Source organism: Gracilinanus agilis, chromosome 2 (genome assembly GCF_016433145.1).
Source record: "Gracilinanus agilis isolate LMUSP501 chromosome 2, AgileGrace, whole genome shotgun sequence".
NCBI lineage: Eukaryota > Metazoa > Chordata > Mammalia > Didelphimorphia > Didelphidae > Gracilinanus > Gracilinanus agilis.
The window spans coordinates 611923550-611943377 of NC_058131.1; the positions used below are offsets into that span (position 1 = coordinate 611923550).

A 19828-nucleotide genomic window follows, 5' to 3' on the forward strand; every position below is an offset into this window, starting at 1 on the left:
ACCCTGGAAGCTATAAAGTTGCATGAGAGAGCCCACTAAGGAAACAACTGCCTTTCCTTAGAAACTTAAAAATTTTAGATACCTGTCCCATCCCTTTGGCTATCACAAAATCTAGTAAAAAATTGAAATGGTAACATTGGTTTTTTGGTTTTGTTTTTTAGTCTTAAAAGGTTTTTCCTCTAATAAGTCAATAGGAAAAAGATATTTGGCAGACTGTTCCAGCTTTTATCATCTTTAATAATCCCATCTATGGCAAGGTAGTTATATGTTCATTTCCTAATATTTCTTTGTTTTAAAAAGTAGGAAATTATTTTTTCTGGTTGATTATTGAAAATTACTCAAAATGTTAATTTAATTTGAACATTCCTTCTTTTGTTTTCTCCCTGTCTTCTATACTCACAAATCAGATTTGACATTGCCTATGAGTTTACCTAATACATAATCATTTGTAGTAGGAGCTATTAAAATATTAATGGAATGATCTCACAGAGAAAACTGATGTGTGCTTCTATGGAAACCTACACTATTTTCTTCAACATATGCTCTTCCCTGGCAACTACTATTTATTCCAGGGTGGGGGAAAATAATTAATCTATTCCTTTAGATTATACCTGTTTTTAAGAATTTAAAGTTGTGAATATTAAAGGACACAAAGCCACTTTTAGATCATTGTCCTTCCTTCTGTATATCTAGTCTAATTCACTCTTTTGCTTTAACCTTCCAGTCTTTTTCTATAGAAATCGTGAAGCAATGGTCTAAGAGTTTATATTCCACTAAAATCTCAAGATCTTTTTAAAGTAAATAAGGGACTAGTCAGTACCTCCTCCATGAATTTGATTTTTCAACCCAAAGTGTAAGATTTTGTATTTACCTTAATTTGCAACTTATTCAGTTCAGTTCAATGTTGTAGCCTGTTCCTATCTTCCTGTGTCCTGACTTTGTCGTCCAATGTGGGAGTTGTCTCTCCTGGCTTTGTGTCATTCTGCAAATTTGATAAGCATGTCATACATACTTTATGAAGCTTGTCCTCAGTTGTCACTTTCCATCCAGTCCTGTACTGAAAGAAGCAAGAGGTTTGTGGTTACTAAACCACTGACATTCATTTGATTGGGTTTTATTTTGTTTTGTTTTTTTTTTCAGGCAAGATCTGGATTTGTTTTCATAGGTGTAGAGAGCTCCTGATGAGAAAACTATCAGTGGAGATCAGCAACCATTCTGAAACTTTGAAGACTTACCTGAGAAATTGAGATTATCTAACTTAACCAAACGCAACCCATATATATCTCAGAAACAAGATATATCCCTCCATCTTTCTGATTCTGCGATTAGTTTTCTATCTATTATGCTATACTGCCTCTCTGTAGTTACTGATTTTTGAACAGTCATAGAGATTGGGAGATACACCAGAGTCATAGAGATTGGGAGATACACCAGAGAACTAGAGAAGAGTTTCCAAGTTTGAAAAAGATAAAGACTAGAGTCTACAAACTATTGGCCACTGAGAATGGCTTGAATTTCTGATAGAATTCTAGAAAGTATCATTAATGGTTAGTGAATACCTGAAAGCAGAAGCACTGTACAAACTCCTTCATCAATGTCATGACAGACTAACCTAATTTTATTTTTTGAAAGGACTACCAGAATTCTCTAGTGGACTACTTCAAGAGTAGCAGTGCTATAGCCCTGTACTGTTTATAATTTTTACCATTAATGACTTAGAAAAAGAAACAGGTCCATCCGTCATTCAACAAGCCTTTGTTAAGCTCCTAAGACATCCTTATCAAAATTGTAGATGACCCAAAGAGACATTGGACCCAGAATTCAGAAAGATCAACAGGGTATAATATTGGGCTAAATCTAATAAAAATCTAATATTTAATGGGGGTAAATGTAAAATCTTGCACTTGGATTGAAGAAATCCAATTCATAAATACCATGTGAAAAAGTCATGGCTATACAATAGTCCATCTTTAAAAGACTTTGTGGTTTTAGTAGACTTCAAGGTCAGCATCAACAGTTTGATTGACAGGGCCATCAAGAAAAGCCAGCTTGTTCTTAGGCTACATTAAAAAGCATGCCCAACCCCAGGCAGATGGTGGTCTTGCTTTAGTCTCTGCAGTTCAGCCCACATCCTAAATGCATTTAGCTCTGCTTACAGCATTTTAGGAAGGACGTTGATAAGCTCAATTGTATCCAGTAGAGAACAACTAGGAAAAGAAAGATCTCGGGATCATGCTATAGAAGAATGGTTTGAAGAAAGAAAAAACTTAGGGAAGGACACCGAATTATAGCATCATAGAGCTAGAACTGTAAGGGACTTTAAAAGTTATCTTGTCTACCCTCACCCCACCACCAGTTTTACAGATGAGGAGACTGAAGTCCAGAATAATGATAGCTATCTTCAAATATTTCTAAGGTGGTTAGATGGAAGAAATATTGGAATTGTCCTCTTGGCATCTATAAAATTTGTGTTTCCAAGAAGCCAACTAAAGGTAAATGTAGGGGAAAATTCCTAACAGTCAAAAAGGTATTCAAAAACATATTGGAGAAATAATACGTTCCCCCCTTATTTTAGATTTTCAAACAAAAACAGAATAGCCATAGAAGTTTCCTATTCAACTGCTGATTGGCCCAGATGATATCTGAAACTAATTTAAATTCCAAGACTATGATTCTATGATGGGAAAATACTTCATAAACTATAAAATGCTGGCATATGAATATAAAATATTATCCATTCAAGATTTAACAGTTATTGAATAGGTTCTGTTCTGTGAAAAATGTCATTAGCTATTTTTATTTTTATTCTTCCTTGCAAACCAACTACTATATCATAAGCTCCTACATTAAATTATGAATTTAGATACAAGGTTATGCCTTATTTTTTAGTACTTACTATAATTATATTATTATACTATATTTATATTATTATAATTACTAAACTATAATTTAGTAATTAGTAAGAGCAATTATCCTTTTACTCCTTCTGAACTTTGCCCAAATGTGTTAGCCAATATGTGTTTAAATGATTGAATGACATTTAGTCAACACTGACTACCCCATAATGGGTCTTTTATTTTCTATATTTGACTTTGAATAAGTCACTTAATCTTGTGGGGCCTCAGTTTCCTCATCTGTCAAACAGAGGCATGGGACTTGATAAACATTAAAATCTCTTCCTATTGCGAATGGTAGGATGCTATAAATCCACAGAATCAGCACCCTTCTTTAACAGTGGTAGAAGAGTTTTATTGTTACAGTCCACAAGACCAACCCATTCTCTCCTCCCTGAAACAGAACTCCAGCTAGTAACAACTCTGATTATTTGGAGTACGATGTATGTAGTGGTGTATTATTTGATTATTTGATAAGAGTGATTATTTGATCCTTTGGCCATAACCTTTGAACGCTGCATTATCCAGGGCAGGGCTCAGCAAACTATGGCCAGGTGGACAAATGCAGGCTGGTTTTGTAGGTTTGAGAGCTAAAAATGGATTTTACCTTTTTTAAATAAAGTTTATTGGTTTACTGATTGTACAAAAACAGGCTGCTGGTGGGATTTGGCCCTCTGGCATTCGTGAACCCCTGGTCTAAGGGACAGCTATATAAATATTTAACTTCTAGTTTGTTTACTCCATCTGACAGCTGTGTTGTTGTTTTCTTTATGAAGGTATGTATTGATTGTAAGAAAAGAGAAGGAGGAGATATGTAGTGGTAGGGAGGAAAGGTTGACAGTCAGAGCAGATAGTTACTGTTACCATTAAGCTGAGGCAGTTTGTCAGCTTTCCTGGGGACTTCCACACAAGTGGTTGAGTCATCAGGCTTTTGCTGGGGAAGCCAAATCAATTCTACCACCTCTGGTAACCATTACCCTCTCACACACGCAATCTAATATATAGCCTGTTGGTTTCTTAATAACTGAACTTTTTCATTTTGCCCTGGTGGGTTTTCAAAAGTCCTCAAATTGAAATTTGGGGATTTTATTTTTTAACTGTAGACTATAGCTTTTTTGCTACATTTACTTTATGTATTTAAGAAAAACTGTGTAGGGGAGTATTTTAGACCTTTTACTACCAGAAATTTTTATGTAATGTAACTTCTTTTTGAAAATGAAATGAGATAATCCATTATTTTTAGATATAAATAAAAAACATGGCATACAATAAGTCAGTATTCAAAACAGCATAGCTGGCCTACCTACTTACCTGCCTGCTTGATCATATCTAAGACTGTTTCATTTGCAGTCATCATTGGGTCTTAGGTATGGTATGCATATCATGTCATCTTACAGGGCATATGTCCTGTCCTGAAGATGGGATATCTAAAGGTCTAGTGCCAGATAGACAGAAGGAAATTGGCAGATTTATAAATTTCTTCAGTTAATGAATTTTCATTTAAGTGTTATGTTTTAGCTTATTTATCACAGGTGAATATATAGCCTGAACTGTTGTGACACTCATATAAGCTTGTAAAATCCCAAAGGTTTCATTTGTTAATGATACTGATGGCTGATAATCAAGGTATAATTCCATAGGTAAATAAATACCTAGTTTGATGTAGAAACAGCATATTTCTTAAATTGGCTACTTGTTTCTAACATTTCTTATTCCGAATTGATTTTTATCAAGTAGTTGTAAAGTCTAGATTGTACCAAACACTTACTGAATGCATATTATATTCATATCTCTGTGCAAGGTCTAGAAGAGATACAAAGTTTAGACAGGACATGGAACCTACTTTCATGGAACTTATGTTCTGAGATGCAAACATCTTTATAAAAATTTTTGATATCCTTTGTTTTTACATCACTTAAATTTCTTTCAATATCCTTCCCCTCCTCCCAGAGAGCTATTCCATATAAGAAATAAATTTTAATTTTTAATTTTTTTTTTTTTATTTTAAACCCTTAACTTCTGTGTATTGACTTTATAGGTGGAAGATTGGTAAGGGTAGGCAATGGGGGTCAAGTGACTTGCCCAGGGTCACACAGCTGGGAAGTGGCTGAGGCCGGATTTGAACCTAGGACCTCCCGTCTCTAGGCCTGGCTCTCAATCCACTGAGCTACCCAGCTGCCCCAAGAAATAAATTTTAAAGGAAAAAGATAAAAAGAAGAAACCAGCAAAACCAATGAATACATTTTAAAAAAAACTCAAAATATGTGTAATTTTCCACAACCATAGACCTCCCACCTCTGCAGAGGAATTAGAAGTGGTATCTTCTCACAGCTCTCCTTTGGGGGAGTGGGTTAGGCCAAGAGAAGTGAACAAGCATTTATAGTATCTCATTTGATCCTTGCCACAACCCTTGGGAGATGGGTGCTATTATTTGCCCCATTTTACAAATAAGGAAACTGTGACAAATAGAGATTAAATCATTTGCCTCAGGATCACACAGCTAATAAGTGCTTGAAGGCACTTTCAAATTCGTATCTTCTTGATTCCAGGCCCTGGGCTCTCCACTGAGCCACCAGCTGCCTTGAAGCCATTTGTTCTTTGTAATTTTCCAACATTCACTTTTCATTGTTTTGTGCTTATAGCTCTTTCTATTTACATTGTTGTAGGCACTATGTATGTTGCTTTCTTGACTGTGCTTACTTTCAGGTGAACTGAAATATCTTCTCTAAACCCTAAAATTAGTATTGCCTTCCATATAATGCCAAAGAACTTTGAAAACTTTCTTGATTGAAACCTCTAAAGAAAATCAAGCTTTCTACAAAGATGATTGCATGTTAAAGGCACATTATCAGATTTCCACATACTAATTCTAATGAAATTATTTTTAATACTGCATATGATTTTAATGATAGTATATGCCACAACTTGAAATACTCTACGTCATAGCCTGTAAGAACTTAGTGTCATTTCTATTTGCTGTCAAGCATTGCAATGAAGTTTAAAGGCATTCAGATACCCAATCTAGCAAAAGAATGAATGTGTCATATGAGGAGCAGCTCAGAGAGACTCATCACCAAAAGGCCTCTAGATAATCATCTATTTTAGCCACAGCAAACATAAAACTGTCTACTAAAGTTCAGAGGGGTTGCAGTTTAAATAAGTAGCAAGAATACTCAGATTGACAAAATTGTAGAGCTTTTAAAGTATAGAAATGGAATTGTCCTAAAAGCAATAATGAAGCTTTTTTTATTTTGATAACTTAGATGAGATTTGAGGTTTTTATCTAAAATTCCTAGGGATTTCAGCTCAGCCTTATATATATATACACATAATACACATTGGTCTTTCTTTACCCAAAGGTTTTCTTGGTTTACCACTAAGAAAATAAGTTTTAGAATGTTTTCACCTCAATTTAACAAACATATGTTAAACGCCTACTGTGTGCAAGAAGTCTCTGCTATAGCTTACGGTCACAAACATAAAAAACAAAATTGTACCTTCCGAACGTGTTTCTTTCCTATGGCCTATTTACATACTTTTTCTTGGCTTGGTACATGTAGTAATATAGGCAGTTGCTTATTTAGGTATGGTCTTTCTCATGCCCTTCCAGACAATGACAATGTGTAATAGTGTCTGATCACTAACAAAGTGATGCAATAAAAGATGAATCATTCTGGCATTTGCCTAATTCATGCTTTCCAAAATACTGTAAACTTTCCTGAATTTTATTTACTAATGTCCTACCTATATTTCTTTTTATTTCCCTTCTTTAGACAAAACTTGCCAATGGCACCTCCAGCATGATCGTGCCCAAGCAAAGGAAACTCTCTGCAAGTTATGAGAAGGAGAAGGAGCTGTGTGTCAAATATTTTGAACAGTGGTCAGAGTCTGACCAGGTGGAATTTGTGGAACATCTTATATCCCAAATGTGTCATTACCAGCATGGCCACATAAACTCATACCTCAAACCCATGCTACAAAGAGATTTCATAACTGCCTTGCCAGGTATGTCAACTACTTTTTACAAGCCATCTTATTTTCTGTAGGAGTGGCTCCATTGTCCTTAGTCTTAAAGAAGAGTTTTAATAACATTCTAACTGTATGGGTTCTTATCGGAACATTTTCCCCCTTTTTAAAATTGTCCCTTTTATTTGAGCCACCTCAAAGCAAAAGTATAATAAAGAAATATTTTTAAAATAATGTTTCCTTTATCCTCTCTATATCCTTTGATCTTTCATTCACCACAGGAACCCTTTATACCTAAACAGAACACTTTCTTAAAAGAGATCTTGGGGGCAGCTGGGTAGCTCAGTAGATTGAGAGTCAGGCCTAGAGACTGGAGGTTCTAGGTTCAAATCTGGCCTCAGACACTTCCTAGCTGTGTGACCCTGGGCAAGTCACTTGACCCCCATTGCCTACCCTTACCACTCTTCTGCCTTGGAGCCAATACACAGTATTGACTCCAAGACAGAAGGGAAGGGTTTTAAAAAAAAAAAAAAAAAGAGGTCTTATCTGGCATAGCTAAGCAACCCTGGCTTCAAGTTATATTTGTTGTATATTAATAATTTATTTTTTATAAGTTTGATCAGCAACCAGTATAAATTCTAGGATTGAATAGGAAACATTTTTAATTGAGAATCTTTGAATGGTACCTCAGGAGCCTTGTTGTAAAGTTAAATATGTAAACTCTAGGTTTTACAACCTCAGTGTGCTTAGTAACCAACTAGCTATTGAAAAACTATATAAATATGTAGGGTATGAGAGACTCAGAAATCTTTTTTTTTCCCTTTTGTGGGGAGTGCTTAATGGCAGTAATCTAGTATGCCAGGAAAGCATTATTACCTTAGAAAATGCTTCTCTTATGTAAATATAAGGATTGTGACTACAATTCTTAAATTCTTAAAGAAAAACTAATATTGAAGTAAGTTTCAACTACATCCTAGAATTAATTATCCTGAAGCATTATATCTTCTATGAAGATGTTTTTCAACCTCAAAACTTAAATTCTATCAAATCATATCTTGAAAATAAATTTTATTACTGAATTTGTAAATTTATCTCTCATTAAATAGAAAATAGATTTTTGCTGACTTTCAGTAGGTTTTATACCAGTACAGTCAAATAACTTTCTTTAGATGAATGGCAATCCTGTATACTTCATTTCTATCTTTTGCCATAGACACTGAGATAAATGCTACCATCACAAACTTAAACTGCCAGGAATAGAAGAATTGATTAGGCATACACTGTAGCACTGCTGCTGTGATCTCGAATGTATTTATTTACCAATATAAAAAGATTTAAAAAGACCTAAACATAATATTCATGCATGCTACTTATTAATTTATTTGAGTTTTAAACAAAGATAACTTCACAAACCTTATGGAGGGATAGGGAGGAAAGGGTATTCAATAAAATAAAACATGGAAATAGATCCCTGAATGTGTTTCACAAGTTTTTTTGTGGCATAGAATGATGAAAAGAAAAAGATGCTTGAATCTAATTGAATTGCTGCCTCTTTGTGCAAATTTTTATATCTATATATTTTATAATATATATAACTTTTATATCTTTAATTTTTTTATAATGAATAAACGGTATTAAGTGCTTACTCTATGCCAAACACTGTGTTAGCAATGCAATACCAATACAAAAATGAGATGATCTCTTGACCCCAAGGATCTTACATCCTAAAAAAAAAAAAGAAAAAGAAAACACATACATGGGAATGGTGGCCAAGTAAAGAAGTTATAAGAGAAGTCACAAAGATAGTGAGTGGAACAATAGGGTCATCCATTGGCGTACCTTTTCAGAGCCCATGGTCTTGCTGATTTCATTAAAATAAAGTAAGAAAAAGCATGCCTCATAGAATCCTGATGGAAAATGACCAGGGTGAAGGTGAGGTCCCATGGGCTGCAGAGCCTAGTGGCTTAGCTCCTCAGCTGTGGTCTCTGGTAATCCATTTAGGAGGGTAAAGCACAGCAGTAACAGCAGACACAAAAGAGTTTAAAATCCCCAAAAGGTTATGTACACTTGTTGCCTTACTAAGAATAAGGTGATGGATGTATCTGTCTGTTTATGTCTGAATATGTGCATGTGGCTCTGACAAGCAAAAATGCATTGTGTTTCCTCTCTTTGCAATGGCTGACAAATGTAGTTAGCATTCTTATGGTCTTTATAATTAATTAGAATTGGAAGTGTTTAAACACCCTTGATTGGTGATTGATTTGAGCATGTCTATGCAGGCTTATGTTTATGATCCAGAGGAATAAAATACACAAAATAAAGCTTAGTTTCTCTTTCTCTTATTTAGTAAAAGTTTGTGCCTGAGGGAGTTGGGAAAAGAGAAGACTCCTCTGAACTATGAGTCTGTGCAAAGCTTCTGATGTGACCTGTAAAGAGAAATAACTTTGAATGTCCCTGTCTCACTTGTGAATTAGAACAGTAGCCAAGAGGTTTATTAGTGTAACCATACTCTTTTATAGGCAACTATTCTTAGTCCTCAGTACAGATTAGGATTGAATGGGTGGTAAATAATTTTAATGGCAAGGCCTATTCAGTTTTTAAAAACAGAATAACCCTAAACACACACACATCCACATACAGAGTATTCTTATACTTGTCCTATAATATATTTACTGAGATGCTAGCAAAATTATTGGCCAGTTTAACAACAGACATGTGTTAAATACCTTTGTGGGCCAGGCATTAGAGATACAAAGAAAAATACTACAGTTTGTGCCTTCAAGGAGCTTATGTTTTAGGAAAGGGTAACAACAATCATGATAATTAATCATGGGACTCAGAGAGGTCCCATGAAGGATGTGGACATTGAAAGGTGCTAGAGATGCCAAGAGACAGAGAGAAGGAGGGGAAAGCATTCCAAGCAGGAGGACCAGCTGGTGCAAAGAGGTAAAAAATGGAATGACATGTATAGGAAATGGCAGGTAAGCTGGTTTGGATGGAATGGAGACAGCATGTGGCAAGGTAGTGAGAAATCACTCTAAAAGATAGGTTGGAGCAAGATTACAAAAGGCTTCAAATATTAGAGGAATGGGTTTAGTTTTAACCTGCAAGCATTAGGCCACTGAAGCTTCCTGGAAAAAGAAGTGATGTGATCAGACATTTGCTTTTGGTAATATCATTTATCAGCTATAGGAAGAAAGGATTAGGAAGGAGAGATTGGAGGCAGGACAATTAATTAGGAGGCAATTGTAATAGTCCAGATAAGATGTAAACTGGAGTAGAGGACTAGTGAAGAAAGAGAAAGGGATAGATATGAGATATAGTAACTGATTAAACATGGACATTTCCAGGTCACATCACTAAAAAAATGAGAGACTGGACACTTCTCCAAACCTTTTTGGGTCTTGAAACTATTTTGCTTCTGCTGCTGCTGTTCTCCAATCCTCATAACCTCTCTAAAATAGGTGTTATGTGAAAGAGAAAACAACTTCAGCTGTGTTCATTATCTAAATAAGAAATTTCAAACACATATCCCACAGGCTTCATGCAGCCTACAATACTCAAAAGTGTGACCCAAACAAGATTAAAATATAATTGGGCAATATTTAACAAAATTCATAAAAATACAGTAACATATAGACAATGTATGTAGCTTTCTAAGTTAACATATAGTTCACATGGATCGATCCTTACATATGGATTGATGACCTTTGTATTTGAATTTGACTCCATTGGTCTAAAACAGCAAGAACCTTAACGATATAACAACCCAGCCAACAGCAGAGAAGGCTAATCCCTAATGAGCTCAATCAGTAACATCCTTCCCTTGCTGCCATGCTCTAGCAGGGCCGCACAAACCAACCTGTGGGCCTGTAACAGAACTCTTCTCTACCTTACACCCTCCCCACCTTTGTACCTTTGGAGATCAAAAGCCAGAAACTTGTTCTGACTGGAACTGCAGCATGACAACACTCTATGCTTCGTTGTTGTTTAGCCAGCAAACTACAGAAAAGAAAAAACCAAACAATATATATTAGGCTCCAGCAAGCCTGGAAAAAAAGGAGAGAACCAACATCCACCTATAGCCAGTTCTGTATTCCCCTGCCTCAGAAGATATTTAGAGCAGAAACTGAGGTTGGTGAAATTTTAATTCCCCAGTCTGGGAGATATCCCAGATAGCTCAAGTCCAACCCCTGAGGAGATGGAGTCAGAAAGTGAGCACTAGGGGAAAAGACTGACAAAGATCTCAGAAAAAGAAACTTTGTTAAAGACCTCGAGCACAACCAGATAAACCAATAGAGAAGATTTTAATTTTTTAAAAAAAGAGAAAACATGACCTCCAGATGAGCTAAACAAGTCCAGACATCCTATAATAAATATTGCAAGATAAAAGAAAATGAACCAAGACCTGATGAAGCAGAGAACCCTTTGGATTCCTAAGAGCATAGAACTACAGCGGGATGTTCCCAAATAGTTGGAAAGAAATGTGAATTGTGAAAAGAGAATTTATGGTCTTTATAGTAGTAAGAACTGGCAAAAGAGAAAAACTTTAACAAAGTGGCAAATATCACTAAAGAAACAGGAGGATTATTTGAATTCCAAATCCCCTTAAGTAAAGGATAATCTAGAAGAAGAGAAACAGAAAGCAATATTATTAAAAGAAAACAGCATTTCTGTGAAAGCAAAGCATATTGATCTTAAGAAGTGTGTAAAGAGATAATTTAATAGTTCTCCCAGAACAAAGTACCAGGCAGCTAAATGGCAGTTAGGTCCTAGGCCTAGAGTCAGGAAGACTCCTCTTCCTGAGTTCAAATCTGGTCTCAAACAGTTACTAGCTGTGTGACCCTGGATAATTCATTTAATTCTGTGTGTCTCAGTTTCCTCTTCTGTCAGATGAGCTAGAGAAGGAAATAGCAAACCACGTCAGTATCTTTGCCAAGAAAACACCAAATGGAATCACAGAGTCAGACACCATTAAAAAAACAACTGAGCAAAAAAAAAAAGAACAAAGTGCCAATTGAAAGAATCCACAGATTCACTCCAGGAAAAAAAAAAAATTCTGTGCCATTAAGAGAACACTGGAACTTGGGAGAGAGCAATTTTGGTCAAATAATGAGACTAGAAGCTAAACTGTAGAAAATTAAGAAGAGATTGAGGAAAGTGAGAGGAAAGAAAATGAAAGTATCTGCTATTGGTGACCTCAAAAAGTTTAGTCAGGGAAGGAACGTGAGATATGGGACAATAGCTAACAGGGAGGAATGGATCAAGTGAAGGTATTTTGAGGATAAAAGAAAGTCATGGACATGTAGAGAGGGAAGCAATCAGTAGACAGGGAGAGACTGAACTTAAGTAAAAGTTCAGAGATGATAGTGGGAGCAATCTATAGGAAAAGGTGAGACAGAGGGATCACTTGTGCATAGTGAGGAGTTTGCCCTTCAGGGCTACATCTTCATGTGAAACAGGAATGAAGAGATGATGAGAGAAAACATTTTAGTGATGATATAAGATGAAGAAAGGAGAAGAGGGAGCTCTCAGCTAGCTGATGGTCTCAGTTTTTTTTCCCCATGAAATAAGAAGCAATATGCTCAAACAAAAAGGGCAGGGGGGCCATGAGAGGTTGGAGTAGGATGTGTCACAGAAATTCAGGGTAGAAAGTATTTAAGAGGAAGGGGTAATCCATTGTCTTTTCATTTTTAGTTACTTTTGTTGTAATATTATTAGAACACAGAGAGACTTTTTCTGTACATACTGAAAAATATTTACGAACTCTTTGTACTTTTTCTCCTTCCTCCCCCACTGAGATTCATCTCTAGAGATGGTAGGACTGTGTCTTGTCAACTGTGCTACTGACCTGCACCTATGCTTCTTAAAGAGGACATCCCTAACTTGCATCTGTATTTTTCTCTATCCTCCCCATCTATTACCACTCCCTTATTGTCCCAGTTACCACAATACAGAGGATACTAACCCTTTCCTCCACAGATGTGCCCCCTATTCTTGGCACACTTTAAATATTAATGTTTCACAAAAGAGCTTTTGCTCTGTTATAGAAAAGAAATGAGAAATGACCCTAATATAGTGATTTTGGGGATGTGTATCACAGTTTGAGATGCCATCCATAGAACATCCCCATCCCCTAGTGCTGAAATCCATATAGATAGATGGGTATTGCTTTCTGGATTCCTTTTTATTTTTAATGTCTTGGGGGTTCTGCTGGTTGTTAGCTCTAACTCCCTTATCCAAAGGAAGATGGAAAAAATTGTTTATTTCTATAACTGTATAGAAAAAATACTAACACTTATTTTATCCAACTCTGTGTTTCAGAGAGAGACTAGATCACACTAGAAGCAATGGTGTATCTTTACAGTAGGCCAAATGCATTTTTGTCTTCAAAGGACCTTTTGGGGGGGGGGGGAACATTTCACATTCCCAATGTTGTGTTTTTTCACAGCTCGAGGTTTAGATCACATTGCTGAGAACATTTTGTCATACCTGGATGCCAAATCACTGTGTGCCGCTGAGCTTGTGTGCAAGGAGTGGTACCGAGTGACATCAGATGGAATGTTATGGAAGAAACTCATCGAGAGAATGGTCAGGACAGACTCTCTATGGAGAGGCCTGGCAGAACGGAGAGGATGGTGAGCTTTTTCAACTTTCCTGCTACTACAGAGCTTCAGGTACTGGGCATCTATAGCCATTGGAACCCAGGTGGTGCCTCTTGTTACACATGGCCCAGTGGCCCAGCTTGCTTATAGCAAAAATAGGAAGAGAAATATTTTTTCCCTTTCAATTCAATAATTTTTCTTTGGGCTAATGTTTAAATGACATAAAGTAGAACTGATACAAACCTGTAAATAAGAACAAAGAGTCTGCTCGCCCTTTTAACTGATACTCTGTAGTCTCAATATACATTAATATCTAAGAGGTCATCTAATCTACTCATTTGGCAGAGAAGAAAACTAAGTCCCATAAGAGATGAAGTGATTTGGCCAAGATCACATAAGTAATTCGTGACAGAGGCTGGATTTGAACCTATGTCCTCTGGTTCCAGTTTTCTCAGGATAGTTCATAGTTTAATTGCAGAATGCCATTTAGGGGGATTATCTGGTTAATAGGCTAAGAGACTTCAAACAGTCTGTTTCACCAAAATGTCAAGCTGCTACATTAACATAAGAGTAACTTTTCCCTAAAACTTCCTTTCTTTGGGAAAAATCATCCATGTTTAATTTTCTTCCTAAGGGTATTTCTAACATATTGATTGTAAGAAAGCCAAATATGAATATTTCATAAACAAGATAAAAATGGCACCTCATGCATTTCAGCAGGTATAAAAATGGCGTAAGCATATATGTTCTCACATGTCTCCTAATTAGCATTATCATTTATTTATCTTGGATCACAAAAAGATGAAAAATTGTTGAATATGAGGAATACTTTTAAAAATCAAGGTTCATCTGAGAATATTTCTGAATTACATAAATCTTTTTTTGACTGAAACTCATTATTTAAATGCATTAAACAGCTAATTTTTCAGAAAGTTCTTTTTTTCCCTTGTCAGGAAAATTTCTTACATAACTAATAACCAAGAACAAATTTCTAGGCATTTTTTAATCAAAAATTGTATTTACCAAGGGTACACTAATATTTATTGAGATTTTATTTGTGCTTTCCATAATATGATGACTCTTACAAAGCTTTTGTTTTCATAAATAACTCTATGCAATGGAAATGAAGATTTGAATACTGCATGAGACAAAGCAAGTGATCTATAATAATAATCAAGAGATGTCATTAGTACCACCGGGATCAGGATGACAAACAGGGAATTCTACTCAGTAGTTACTTGTTAATCCCCTATTACATAAAAGGCACTAGTCTAAATACTGGGATTGCAGAGCCAAAAATGAAATCATCCCTGCCTTCAGTTCTTTTGACCTAATGTAATTGGTTGTTTAGGAGCAACTAGGCAATGCAGTGTATAGAGCACTGGACCTGGAATCAGAAAGAGCAAAATTCAGATGTGATTTCAGACACTTACTAGTTGTGTGACCTTGGGCAAGCCTCTTAACCCCTGCCTAAAACTGAAGAAAGCAAAGGCAAGCCATTCCAGTCCCTTTGCCAAGAAAATTTCATGGATAAAGAGTCAGGAACAAGTGGACAACAACAAAAGTTGATTGCTTCCATAGTACAATTTCAGTATTCTGATATTCCAAATACTAAAAATTCCACAACAAGAAATTAATTCCCATTCTTTTAGGCTAATACCACTGCAAGCAGTAACACTTTAAAATTTATTGAGTTATTGACATTTCCATATGAATGCATAAGTTTTCATTAGGATAAGTAACAGAAAAGGCTGGAAGAAAATAGGTCACTAGGGGAAGTGGGAAACACCAAAAGCAGGCTTCACATAATTAATCATTGTACCCAAGGTCTGATCCTGAATAAAACAATTTTAATTACAGTTGCAGCCAAACAAGCTCACTGGAAAATGTGTTTCATGCCTTTTCCAAGATATAAAATCCAAATTCTAACCATTATTTATTACCAGATATGTGGCTACTGCTCCTAAAGACTTTCTAGCTACAGAAGATTAACCCTGTCCCTACTAGTTTTGTCTTTTAGTGTTCTAATGTGATCCCTTCCTCATCTGCTACCTCCCTCCTAACTTGAGGTTCACCTATGAAATTAAAACTATCATTGTATCAAAACTGTACAAGAGAAACTAGGTAGTACAGTGGATAGAGAGCCAGGACCTAGGTTCAGATCTGGCCTCAGATATTTCCTAGCTATATGACCTTGCACAAGTCACTTAACCTCATTGCCTAGCCTTACTGCTCCTCTGTCTTAGAATCAATATTTGGTATCAGTTCTAAGGCAGAAGGTAAGGTTTAAAAAAATGCACAATATTACTATTAACATCAAATAGCTTCCATCTCTTCGTGTTCTCTTTCTCCCTCTTATGATTGATGTTTATGTCTTTCCTTCTCACTTCCTTTCTTGTGTCTTATTCAAGCTTCCTTGAAGCAGGGGTCGGCAACCTTTTTGGCCATGAGAGCCATAAAAGCCACATTTTTTAAAATGTAATTTCATGAGAGCCGTACAGTGCTCACAGTGCGCGCTCCTGTAACAGTGCCTGAAAAAAATTGACTTTATGGCTCCTGCAGAAAGAGCCATACATTGCCAACCCCTGCATTGAAGGAATTATAGTTTTCCCATCGCTTCCATCACTTCCTTCTCCCTTTCAAATGTCCCAAAAAGCTCACCATTTCATTGACACCTTTTAGTACCATACCTTTCCCTGCATTCTATCTTTGAACCTTTCTTCATATTCCTCCATCCAAATGATAAATATAAACTACTAATGAAGCTTTTGGCCCTAAGATTTGGCTTTCTCTCAGCAGTTGTCTTTTACATCTAAGTGGATTTGTTGGTCAGCCTTAGATTGTAACCCCCTTAAGGCACGAACTCTGTCATTTTTCTGCCTTGTACAGTGCTGAGTACGATGTCTGTGCTCAATAATGACAGGTCTTAAAGTACAATAAAAGACCACTTGGGAAAAGCCCCATTTTCTTAATCAGCAGGCCACAGTTTATGACATCACTTTGCACTTAATAGTTAACATTTGTCAAGTACCCATACTCTCATAGGTACTAAGTGTGTTTCACATAGATAGAAGTGGTCCCTATTGTCAGAGAACTTAACTTCCTAAAAGGATTCAGCATGTAATAGATGCAGAAACCCCAGCAAAGAAGCATACAAACCTAGATTTTTTAACTTCCAGGTACCCTTTTCCCCACTTTTTTGTTTGGTGACTGTTCAGATGCTAGATGAGAAATCATGTCTTTAAAAGGAAAAAATGGGAATAATGAATTATCTTAAGTATGTTCCAAGACCATTGTAGAGCAATCAAGCATCATCTAGCACAGGGGTCGGCAACGTATGGCTCTTTCTGCAGGAACCATAAAGTCAAATTTTTTTTCAGGCGCCGTTACAGGAGCGCGCACTGTGAGCACTGTACGGCTCTCACGAAATTACATTTTAAAAAATGTGTTTATGGTTCTCACGGCCAAAAAGTTTGCTGACCCCTGATTTAGCATGAAACCTTACACATGGTATGGATTCATTGTTTTCCCAGCGAATAAATGATGCCCTCCTATGGGAATAATCCAATTGTCTCCATAAATGCATAAGAAAAAAAAATACAGCCTCTAACTTGGAGCATTTTGCAGCAATATATTCCCTTTGCTCTACCTAGGTTGACTTTTTTCTCAGTGATGATTTGAAAATGTTAGTACCCAAGCTCTAGATGTAAATCGATGCAGGTGTACAAGTATCCTTCTTTCTTAATGCCTTAAAGAGCATCAGGGCATGTAAAGGTTCCCGTGAGGTGCCTGTGTGTTAGGTGCTAGGAAATAAAAATGAAGACAGGAGTTTATTTGGGGTGTGATTGGCATTTACCAGTTTTGTAAACTCTTATTTCAAAACCATGATTGATTTATATTATAAGGAAGCAATTGATTCACCTTCGACACATTGATAAAATTACTTTTTCTTTTTTTAGTAATATTTTATTTTTCCCTTATTATATGTAAAAATAAACATTTTAAACCCTTACCTTCTATCTTAGAATCAATGCTGTGTATTGGTTTCAAGTACCCACAAGACAGAAGTATAGAAAAGTATAGGCATTTGGGGTTAAGTGACTTGCCCAGGGTCACACAGTCAGGAAGTATCTGAGGCCAGACTTGAACCCAGGACCTCTCATCTCTGGGCCTGACTTTCAATACACTAAGTCACGTAGCTGCCCCCTAAAAACAATTTTTTTAAAGTTTTGAGTTCTAAATTCTCTCCCTTCTTCTGACTGTACCTTTCTTACTCCCTGCCCTCCCCCATCCCTGAGATGGTAAACAATCTGATAAAGATTTTACATGTGTAATCATATAAAACATTTTAGAACTACTTTTTCAAGGAGGCACAGTTTCAGCCAGAATTTGCCCTTAAATATATCCCTTTTATGCCTTTCTTTTTGTGCCTTCTCTTTTATGCCTTCTCTACCATCTTTTTTTCCCAGATAAAATCATTTTAGCCTCTTCCTTGCCAGCCTAGTATTCTTTATCAGCCTAGATAATAGAGCGAGCTATCTTCCTAACAGGAAATTTTCTCAACTAATTTTCAAGGTGTATAATAAGGAGAGGGCAGGGGAGAAACACTCCTGGAGACATTGAACAATTAATTATATTATAATGGAGCTGTAGAGGGAGGAGTGGATGACTGGCCCAGAGAAAACAGCATTTCTCTAGTGCCAGGATTACACTCAGAGGCATTTCTGCTTGTCTCCACTTTGTAAGGCATTGTGCCAGTCATAACAGCAGTTAGTACGCCCATAGTGGGGTTTACTAGCTTCCACACCGTGTTTGGTGGGTCCTTAACTTCAGGATGAGGAATTAAATTTTTTACACAGCAGGAAGTGATTGCCATTTACTGATTTTTTTTTTGTAGCAAAGATCTAGCTTGGGATATGAGTATTGCAGAGATGTGCTGTCATAAGGAAGGAGATGCTAACAAATGTTACTTACTAGAATCAGGCAAAGGCAGGAAAACGTGTGTGTGTGTGTGTGTGTGTGTGTGTGTGTGTGTGTGTGTGTGTGTGCGCGCCTAGCTGGAAATACACCTGTGAAGGCTGATTTCTGCCTTAAGACTTGGAAATATATAGCCTGTAAGCATTTCTCTTCATCTTGCCTCCTTCCTGCTGACCCCCCACACACACACTTTTTGTTTTCTCTTATTGTAAACTGAGTTTCTGCTTTTAAAGTATATCCACATTGTCCAATGATGTGGATGACTGAGTAGTCAAGGCAACTCAGCTGCTGATAGGATCCATTGATATTGATGTCAACTCTACTTAGTGTAGAAAAAAGACTATTGACCATACTTCTTGATTCTCAGCTGTATCCACATGACATATCATATATTCACCAATGGAAGCATCATTTTCAAAAGTGAAAAATAGGGGGCAGCTGGGTAGCTCAGTGGAGTGAGAGTCAGGCCTAGAGACAGGAGGTCCTAGGTTCAAACCCAGCCTCAGCCACTTCCCAGCTGTGTGACCCTGGGCAAGTCACTTGACCCCCATTGCCCACCCTTACCAATCTTCCACCTATGAGACAATACACCGAAGTACAAGGGTTTAAAAAAAAAAGTGAAAAATAATATTCACCCATATTGAAATAGTAGGTAGAGTAGCATTCGAACTCTACCAGTGTTAGATTTATCTCTGGACATTCTATAGTTACTCTGTAATCTTGCATGAGAAGTATTTGTAGCAAGCCATCTATTAAAGTAATGAAGAGCTGTTACTACAAATACAGCTCAAGATTTCCACTATTCATGGCTTCAGAAGTAAGCAAAGTACACTTCATTTACATGTTGTTCTTGGCTAGAAATTACCCTGCTTTAATAGAAAGCAAATAGCTGCTAATTGGTCCCTGTAAATAATGCAAAACACAGTCATCACTGCCTCAGAGTTATGTACTTCTTGGCTTAGAACTTCCGGAATCAAGATTACATTCATACATAATGGGTGGTTTTGAGGATCAAATGAGATATAAACAGTACTTTGAAAAAGTACAAAGCATTATGTAAATAAGAGGTGAAATATCATTAATAAATGTTTCTCATCTTTTAGGGGACAATATTTATTCAAGAACAAACCTCCTGATGGAGTTGCCCCTCCAAACTCTTTTTACAGAGCACTTTATCCTAAAATTATACAGGACATTGAGGTAAGAATCTGTATGGATTCTGCATGGGTATTTGTAAAATATTAATGAAAACTGTTGGTTTTCATTACATTTCACTACAAAAATGATCTTGTGCCACCTGAACTACAGGATATAAAATTCATTAATTTGAGTGAAAAGGAAATTTTCTTATATGATTAAGATTCATACAGTCTAGAAAATCATGAG

The 19828-nt window shown here is 36.4% G+C and overlaps 1 protein-coding gene across 1 annotated transcript in view; it reads left to right on the forward strand.

The window, feature by feature from the left end:
* The window catches only part of BTRC (beta-transducin repeat containing E3 ubiquitin protein ligase), a 196836-nt gene that overhangs the window by 152096 nt on the left and 24912 nt on the right, over positions 1-19828 (forward strand). Inside the window, exons 5-7 of the mRNA XM_044665502.1 lie at positions 6668-6899; positions 13312-13498; positions 19546-19642. Of these exons, the coding sequence (XP_044521437.1) occupies positions 6668-6899; positions 13312-13498; positions 19546-19642 (516 nt within the window). The remainder of the gene's footprint in view (positions 1-6667; positions 6900-13311; positions 13499-19545; positions 19643-19828) is intronic.